Source organism: Patagioenas fasciata, chromosome 18 (genome assembly GCF_037038585.1).
Source record: "Patagioenas fasciata isolate bPatFas1 chromosome 18, bPatFas1.hap1, whole genome shotgun sequence".
Lineage (NCBI taxonomy): Eukaryota > Metazoa > Chordata > Aves > Columbiformes > Columbidae > Patagioenas > Patagioenas fasciata.
The window spans coordinates 13,924,242-13,933,856 of NC_092537.1; the positions used below are offsets into that span (position 1 = coordinate 13,924,242).

Sequence of the window (9,615 nt, forward strand, 5' to 3'; positions counted from 1 at the left end):
TGGTCACTGCAACCCAGGCAGCCCTCAACCTTTACTGCTTCGACCAGACCCTCTTTGTTAGTGAGGATGAGATCCAGCAGTGCACCTCTCCTGGTCGGCTCCTCCACCATCTGCATGAGGAAGTTATCATCAAGGCACTGGAGGAACCTCCTGGACTGTGGCTGGCTGGCTGAATGGTCCTTCCAGCAAACATCAGGGAAGTTAAAATCACCACAACAACCAGGGCCTGTGACTGTGAGGCCACTCTCAGCTGCGCATAGAAGGCCTCATCAACTTCCTCAGCCTGATCTGGTGGCCTGTAATATACACCTACAAACGTATCACCCCTGCCAGCCTGCCCCTTGATCCTGACCCATACACTCTCAACTCGTTCCTCATCCGCTCCTGGGCAGAATTTAGTACACTGCAATTGCTCTCTCACATAGAGAGCAACTCCACCACCACGCCTGGCTGGCCTGTCTTTCCTGAAAAGGGCGCAGCCATCCATGACCACATTCCAGTCATGTGAACTGTCCCACCACGTTTCTGCAATTGCCACCAGATCATAATCTCCCGACCGAACATAGGAATCTAACTCCTCCTGCTTATTCCCCGTGCTGCGCGCATTGGTGTACAGGCATTTCAGGGAGAGAGCAGAGCACACCAATTTCTCCCTAGGGGCACAGGAGGCCAAAAGAAACAGGAGCGAACCAACAGCAGAGGGAAAAGATCCCGTTTAAACACGTTCTTTGTAAAGAACCTGCTACTCACCTGGATTTGTGAGCAGCACAGTCCACAGGGAGCCTTTATCTGCCGCGGATGACACCGCGGGGGAACTGGAAGCCTGAATGAGGAACACAAACAGAACGTCAATCACTGAAACCACAGATTCCATTAAGACCAGGTCATGATTTCCACTGCAACGAACACGAACCGGGCACGGGCACGGCCAGGACCCAGCACAGACCAGGCACGGCCACAACACCAAGTCATCCAGCTCCACCTGAGAGGCCCCGGAGCCTTAAGAAACACCAGCCTGCTGACAGACAGCCATCCTGTTGCAAAGCTCTGTCTTTATCACGTCCAAGAAACACGTTTGGATCATCACAGAGGAAATACCCTTCTAAACAAAATCCCCCGGGGCAGACAATGCCCATCAGGAGCGTCTGAGAAAACCACAGAGGCTTCCCGTGGGGCCAAGGCTGTGCCCCGCTCCCCCCACACTCCTCTGACGGAGTCACCATGTTCCCATAGCAGACCGGCACGGCGTGCTCGTCTTCCTGGCTGTGCTCCACCCTCAAGGTGAGCCGGGGGGCAACGCGGCCCCTCGGAACAAGTCACGAAACACCGCGCAGTGCTCGGCCACGCGCTGCTTGTGGAACGGGCCGCTGCTCTTCTCCCACTCAGCTCTGAGCTCGCCGAGGGGGATCAGCGCTGCGAGGAGAGGGAAACGCTGGAGGTGACACCGGGGGACCCAGCGCGGCCGGGGCGGAGAGGGGGTGGCGGGACACAGGCCTGTCCGGAGCCACGCTGCGCCTTCCATCTCCGCATTCTGGCGGTTCTCCCTCGGGATCTTCTTTCTTGCCTTGATTTCCTTTGCCCGCAGCAGCTTCTCACGCGGCAGGCTGATGTCGGTCTTTGGCTCCTCAGACAGGGCTGAAAAAATCACCTACGTGACAAATTCCAGTACCCAAAACACCCAAACACAAAACGCCTGCAGAGCATTAGAGAGGCTGTGAAAGAGACGCAAACTCCAAGACAGCAGAGACTCGAATCTACCGCCTCTGCCTTCCCTCGGCACCTCCACGCGTCTGCCGCCTCCTCCCCCCCAGCTCATTGCACCCCCAGACCCAGCGGTTTCCCAGCCGAGGAGCAGCTCTGGTCTCTGCGGCTGCTCTGCAGCCAAACTGGGTTATTTGCTGCAAGGGGTCTAAAGCTCTGGTTCCTGCTCTGGCTCCTCTGACACTACCGGGTTTAGGAAGAGAGGAAACGGCCTCAAGTTGCCCCAGGGGAGGTTGAGGTTGGATCCTGGGAACAATTTCTTCCCAGAAAGGGCTACCCAGGGCAGCGGCGGAGTCGCCCTCCCCGGAGGGGTTGAACAGATGTGGAGATGCGGTTCTCAGGGACATGGGGCAGTGCCGGGGGTGGGTTATGGTTGGACTCGATGGTCTTGAGGGTCTTTTCCAACCAAATGATTCTATGATTCCAAGGAATCACTTCTCTACTCCGCTCCACGTCTCTTGGCGGGTCCTGGCCAGCCTCCCTCCTCCCAGAAAACTGCCATCCGGTTCCCTGAAACTTTCGGGCTCTGCAAACTTCTACATCAGCAAAGGGCCAACCTTGTGCCAAAGCCCCTCATCAGCTCTTTACAGGGTGCAGTCTGGGGCAAAATGCAGCCCCAGCAACAGCTTTCTCGACCTCCGGCAGCAAAAGCCCGCACGGCGCAGCTCCTCGGGCGAGCACCTGGCTGGGGCTGCTGTGCTGCCGGGCCGTCTGCCCCCAGCGCGGCTCCCTGCTCTCCTCCTCCACCAGCCTCAAGCACCGACTGAAACTGCAGCGTTTTTCCAGCACTTCTAAGTTGCCGACGTCAATGCCCTCGTTGGGCAGCGGCCCCAGCCGCTGGGAATGGAGAGTGAAGAGAAGCTGCTCAATTCATGTACACCGTGATTCACTTACAAAGCACGCACCCATCGTTAACCAATGACACGGTAAATGCTTTCTGAGCACCTGCAAAACGAGGGGAGGATGGGCCATAGAATCCCAGAATGTCAGGGGTTGAAGGGCCCTGGAAAGCTCATCCAGGTCAATCCCCCCATGGAGCAGGAACACCCAGCTGAGGTTCCACAGGAAGGGGTCCAGGCGGGTTTGAATGGCTGCAGAGAAGGAGACTCCACAGCCTCCCTGGGCAGCCTGGGCCAGGCTCTGACACCCTCACCATGAACAAGTTTCTTCTCAGATTTAAGTGGAACCTCCTGTGTTCCAGTTTGTACCCATTGCCCCTTGTCCTGTTGTTAGAAATAGAATCGATTTTATAGGGGATTATACTAATACAATCAATACAGCCAATTTTAACAGGAAACTAACAGGATCAATTTTACAAGATGTTCTCTTTTGGGACGGGTGCAAGACTGACTCAACCTTTGCATACCGTGTTTTACCTAATAAGGGAACTGAGCATACTTTTATCTTATCAACCTAGCGTTTATCTTAGCCCAAATATGCTTAGAATGAGGAGAAATATATACAGTACCTCTGGAAATTAAGCTAGTCAGCAGTTGTGCAATTATAGAGTAGTGCGCATGTGCAGCATCAAAAGGTGAAAAGGCCAGAAGCGATGAAGACTACTTACTTCATCCTGAAGACCCCCTGAAAGACCACCAGAGGACACTGCGCATGATCAAAGTAGTTCCAAGGTGTTGCAATCGATGTTGCAATAAATGTTGAGCAACTGTTACATATTCTAATGATCCTAATGAATATATGAATATGTATGTGAATGGACTGCATAAATACTGTGTAACTTAAACTGACCGCGGAAGGCAGCTTTGGGTGTGAACCCCTGGTTTCCCAGCGCTGAAATAAAGCACCGCATATAACTACGCCCGTGGTTATGTGTCCTGATTGCTAACATTTTGGCGACCCAGGTGGGACCTCGCGGGCATTGCTGAGACGGCTCGCGTCTCGATCCTGCTCCGGCCGGCACCGAGGTATTCTTGGGGAGTGCGTCGGACGCGACCGGCTCTCCGCTGCTCACGACGGACCTCTGATTGGTAAGAAGGTGCTTTATCTGTTGTTTTACCTGGATCATTGGGTACCCATCTGGTCTGGTTCTGTTCTGGTCCTGTAGCCTGCTGGTCAGGCATCCGGTAGCCTGCCGGTCAGACGCGGTGAAAGCCACGCTCGGTTGGGCAGGGAGCTCCCGAGGTATTGCCTAGGCAGCCGTCCGTTAGACAGAGGGAAACCTCTGCAGGTTCGGCATCTGGTGGTTATCTGGTTCTGGTTTTGTCTGTCTGGTTATCTGCGCGCACTTGGTCTGGTTATTTATGCTGTTCAGCACGTGGTTTGTAGTTTTGATAATTTGATCTGTATTTCTGATTTGATCCGTATTCTGGTAAAGTTGTCTGTGTGCTATCTTTCTGTATTAACCCCTCTCTGCGTTACTCTTTTGTGTTGGTATGTGTGGTACAAAGATGTCACCATTAGATTGTTTGCTGAAACATTGGAAGGAGGCTGGATTTGGACAATCAATGAGTAAAAAGAAATTAACTGAATATTGTACTCACTGGTGGCCTGAATATGACTTGCCTAATGAAGTACGCTGGCCACCGGAGGGCACTTTAGAACATGGAATTATTGTTGAATTAATGAGATTTTGTCAAAGGGAAGGTAAATGGGATGAGGTACAGTATGTGGATCTCTTTTTCTATCTCGAACAAAAACAGGATTGGAGGAAGGAATGTGGGTTAATGTTAGTCCGGAGGAGCGGTACTAATGATAAATGTACGGGCTGTACGCTGGAAAAGAAATGCATAACGTGTTTGGCAGTAGAGAGCAGCCGCGGCAACGCTTCAGATCTGCCGTGTCTAGACGTTGCGCCTTCAGAAACTGAACCCTTTGCACCTAAGCCCCTTAAACCCTCGGCACCTGTACGTCTTACTGAAAGTGATATCGATTCCAGCGGGGATGAGGGGGCAGCAACCGGAGTAAAAGGAGTAACAACTACACCAATATCCCACAGAACTAGGAACAGAGAAGAGGAAGCCCAAAAGGGGGGTGAACCGTCAAATGTAATAGCACCCTTGAGACAAGCGGTAGGAGTGGGGGGAGAGCCGGTTTATGTAAAATCCCGTTTTCGCCAGGAGATCTAATGATTTGGAAACAATCATCTGGTTCTTACCGGGAAAACCTGGACAAGGTTGCAAGGATAATTAAGATGATAATTAAAACGCAGAATCCCGATTGGGATGATTTGCAGGTGATTCTTGACACATTAATGGATTCTACAGAAAAAGATATGGTTATACAGGTAGCAAGAGATAAAGTAAGAGAGGATATTCGGAATGGGACTGTGGGCGGTAATGTTGATGAGAATTTCCCAAAAGAGGAACCCCGGTGGGATTATAATACTGGGGCTGGTCAGCTTCGCCTCCGGAGGTATCAGGACTGGTTATTAATTGGTGTTCAGACTGCTACGCCAAAACAAATGAATTGGTCAAAATTGTATAATGTTAGGCAGGAAAAGAATGAATCCCCTTCAGCCTTTTTAGAAAGACTGAAGGAAACCGCAAAAAGATATATGGATTTAGATATTGAAACAGAACAAGCAAGGATTCAGTTGGCTTTAATCTTTTTGGGACAGTCTCAGGATGATATTCGGAAGAAATTACAGAAACTGGAGGGAGCACAATTACGAGATCTGGATGTTATGTTAGAAACAGCCTGGAAAGTTTATAGTAATAGAGAAAAGGAGCAGTCGAGGCGTTCTCAGCAAGACTTGTTGGCCCTGGTCCAAGGGCAAGGCAGGGGAATAGGAATGGAAGCCCGCGGCAGGGGAGCTAGAGGCGGCCGAGGGCGCGGTTTTCGGAATGTCCAGGGAACTCCTTTAAGATCTGTTGTAAAGCTTGGTATAAATCAATGTGCTTATTGTAAGGAGGAAGGACACTGGAAAAATGAATGCCCGAATCGTCCGGGCTCTACGGGTCGGGTACCACGCGCAGCAGGGAATGCAATACAAACTATGGTGTTGGGGGAGTATAATAACAACAGCTGACTATATGGCAGCACAAGAACAGATACCCAGAATAAGGAACCCCTGGTGACGATACAAGTGGGGGATCAGGATGTGAGACTTTTGGTGGACACAGGGGCTACTTATTCTGTGCTAAATTCCCTACAGGGAACCATAGGTCATAAAACTACAACGATTGTTGGTGCCACGGGGAAGGAAGAAGTACGGCCATTCCTGCAACCCTTAGATCTGTGTTTCGGAGAAAAGGAATTAACCCATGAGTTCTTATATGTTCCAGATTGTCCAGTTTCTCTTCTAGGACGGGATTTATTGACTAAATTGGATGCTGTGATAATATTTGAGAATGGAAACCTGGTAAAGAAAATTCCAGAATCCAAGGTAGGACAAATTCTGTTATTAAAAGAAAACCCGGTAGTGGAAATACCACAAGCTGTGGAGGAGGCGGTGATCCCCACGGTATGGGCGACTGACATACCTGGGAAATCGAAAACAGCCCAGCCCGTAAAAGTGGAATTAAAGGAAGATGCCAGGCCAGTACAGTTGAGACAGTACCCACTGAAATTAGAAGCTAGGTTAGGAATAGTTCCTCTGATTGAAAAATTTTTGAGATATGGAATCCTAGAGAAATGATTGATAAATTGATTGGGCAAATGGATCGATTGGCCAGAATAACTAAAAAAGGTTTTCGGGAACTTAATATACAATTACAGGCTATGACTAAAAGGACCTTGCAGAATAGAATGGCACTCGACATAATGTTAGTGAAAGAAAATGGTGTCTGTGGATATTTGAAAGACAGAATTGATCATTGCTGCATCCATATTCCAAACGTAACTTCAGAAGTTGAGAAGGACATTTCCCAACTGACCCAAACAGAGATGGAGCTGCAAAAAGAAAAGCAGGATGCAGAACAGAGCTGGATAGGCGCTCTGTTGAATACATTTGGCTTAAATTTGGGAGGATGGGTACATTCACTACTAGAGAGTGTAGTTGTACTCGCAATCGTGATTGTACTTCTTTGCTTATTGTATGTAGGTATTAAGCGTGTACTTAGTCAAACAAGTGCTAGGAATGATCGCATTTTTAGTGTCTTGAGTAGGAATTATGATAATCCTATATTCGAAAACCCTCCAGCTTATGAAGAATAATCGAAATAGTTGATTAATGTGAGAATGCATTGTCTAAGAATAGAAAAGAATTCTCAAAGAGGGGAAATGTTAGAAATAGAATCGATTTTATAGGGGACTATACTAATACAATCAATACAGCCAATTTTAACAGGAAACTAACAGGATCAATTTTACAAGATGTTCTCTTTTGGGACGGGTGCAAGACTGACTCAACCTTTGCATACCGTGTTTTACCTAATAAGGGAACTGAGCATACTTTTATCTTATCAACCTAGCGTTTATCTTAGCCCAAATATGCTTAGAATGAGGAGAAATATATACAGTACCTCTGGAAATTAAGCTAGTCAGCAGTTGTGCAATTATAGAGTAGTGCGCATGTGCCGCATCAAAAGGTGAAAAGGCCAGAAGCGATGAAGACTACTTACTTCATCCTGAAGACCCCCTGAAAGACCACCAGAGGACACTGCGCATGATCAAAGTAGTTCCAAGGTGTTGCAATCGATGTTGCAATAAATGTTGAGCAACTGTTACATATTCTAATGATCCTAATGAATATATGAGTATATATGTGAATGGATTGCATAAATACTGTGTAACCTAAACTGATCGCGGAAGCCAGCTTTGGGTGTGAACCCCTGATTTCCCAGCGCTGAAATAAAGCACCGCATATAACTACGCCCGTGGTTATGTGTCCTGATTGCTAACACTGTCACTGGCTGTCACCCAGAAGAGCCTGGCTCCATCCTCCTGACACTCCCCTTTCCATATTGATCCCCAGGAATGAGTCCCCCCTCAGTGTCCTCTTCTCCAGCTCCAGAGCCCCAGCTCCCTCAGCCTTTCCTCACACGGGAGATGCTCCACTCCCTTCAGCATCTTGGTGCTGCGCTGGACTCTCTCCAGCAGTTCCCTGCCCTTCTGGAGCTGAGGGGCCACAACGGGACACAAATTCCCGAGAGAGCCCGGGAAGAGCCGGAGCCACCCCCGCCTCCCCGAGCCGGCCACGCCAGGAATTCAGCGGCCCGAACGCTCTCCCCGCCACGCCGCAAGCGGCTCCCGCTGCCCGCGCAGGGGAACCGGGGCTCCCCGGCCCGGGACTCACCGGCCGTGCCGAACGCCCGCCCGCTCCGGACGCCGCTCAGCGCCGCGCTCGCCAGCGGCACCGCCATGCTGCGCGCCGCCCGCACTGGAAGGGCCCCGTTCCCATAGCGACGGGGGCTGCGCCGCGCGGGGTCCGGCCCGCAAGGCCCCGCAGCCGTAGCAACGGGTCTGTCTACCGCAGCGCCGGGCTGGGAATGCCCCGCTGCCGCAGCGACGGGGCTGGTTAGCGCGGAGCCTGCCTAGAAGCGTCCCCACAGCCCCGCGGGACGGGCTCTGCCCTCCCCGGGAACCCCTCCCCATCGCCGGCCTTGCTGCTCCGACCGGGCAGAGCCCGCGGAAGGCACCGGAGAGGCCCCGCTGTCACCCCGGGGTACCCGGGCGGGAGGTGAAGCCCAGCACAAGAGCCAGGGGCTTTTCAGAAATCGGCCCACAAAGGAAAAGCTGCGGTTGCCAGACCCAAGGACCCGGGGCAGCTGATTTCTGCCCTCAAATTCTGGCTCCATCCTTCCAGGTCAAACTGGCAGTTTCTCCAACCACCGCGTGTGGTTTTCGGCTCCAGAGAAGGACGAGTATTTCCTTCCCAGCTCCATCAGCAAAGCAGTGCCACACGCGGATTCACGTGCGCAAACTGTCACAGGAACGTTCTTGACCCCAGGTTTCCTGTATCAGAGTCTCAGAGGTTTGCGCTTTAAAAAGATACTTTAATTAGGAGATAAAAAACAACTTAAAAGGTACAGCACAGAAACAGTCCAGGCTGGGGGCCTCTCAGGCGAAAGAGCCTTGGGCTTTTAAGCCCCTTTCTCTACGAAAGCCTCTCAGAAATGGTGGTCGGGAGCAGGGAGGACGGCCGGGGCGCTGGGAGAGGTGAAGCGCAGTAGGGCACTTTCCTCGGGATCGCCAGAAATAACTGCGTAACCTCAAAGCAATTGTAGTCTGGAGAAGGACAGACAGACAGACAGACGGGATCCTGAAAGAGAGGGAAGTGTTGTCAGAAAATGGGTCACAACCCAGGGTGTCGATCATGAGCAAGGAAAGCATGGCAAAGCCTCCCTCGTGCCACGGTCCCGTGGGACATCACGGGCACCGTGGAAGAGGCTCGGTCGTGGGGCTGAGCACCAGGTCCCAGGAGCTGGTCTGTCACGGGGCGTCCCACGGGCTGCCATCCCCATCTGGGATGGACCACATCTGGGGGTTATGGGCTTCTCTACCAACAACAGACTTCTCGTTGACCCAAACTGTGCGGACATCAGCAACTCATTGTTCTGAATAAAAGGGATCCGGGGGAGAGAAAACATGGGGTTCAGCGTCATTCAAAATGCAATGCCTTCCCTCGGAATGACGTCTCCAGCCAGATCTGCCTGTCTCCACCGGCAAAGCAAATCCCCACTCCAAAAGCCACGGAGCTGCCCTCAAGCCAGCGCTTCTGGACTCTCCATTCTCCTTTCACCGTCTCCCCAAACCGTTCCCTGGCTCCTTCACCCACACCGGGGCCACCGGCACCACGTGCCGCTCGTGCCGCTCTCGCCTCTGCAGCTCCCGCAGCTGCTGCAGCTCCAGCCGGTGCTGCGCCAGCAGCTCTGCCCGATCCCGCGCCGTGTCCTGCCGCTCCTGCCGCAGCTGAGCCGCCAGCTGCTCGTCCTGCGCCCCCAGCGTCTGCAC

The 9,615-nt window shown here is 51.9% G+C and overlaps 1 protein-coding gene across 1 annotated transcript; it reads right to left on the reverse strand.

Moving 5' to 3' along the window:
- Positions 1-760: 760 nt before the first annotated feature.
- On the reverse strand, positions 761-8,308 carry LOC136109633 (large ribosomal subunit protein mL38-like). The gene is made up of 2 exons (XM_065852462.2): positions 7,958-8,308; positions 761-1,635 (listed from the first exon to the last, which is right to left on the reverse strand). The coding sequence occupies exons 1-2, from the start codon at positions 8,022-8,024 to the stop codon at positions 1,277-1,279; spliced, it is 426 nt and encodes a 141-aa protein (XP_065708534.1). The 5' UTR covers positions 8,025-8,308; the 3' UTR covers positions 761-1,276.
- Positions 8,309-9,615: the final 1,307 nt, after the last annotated feature.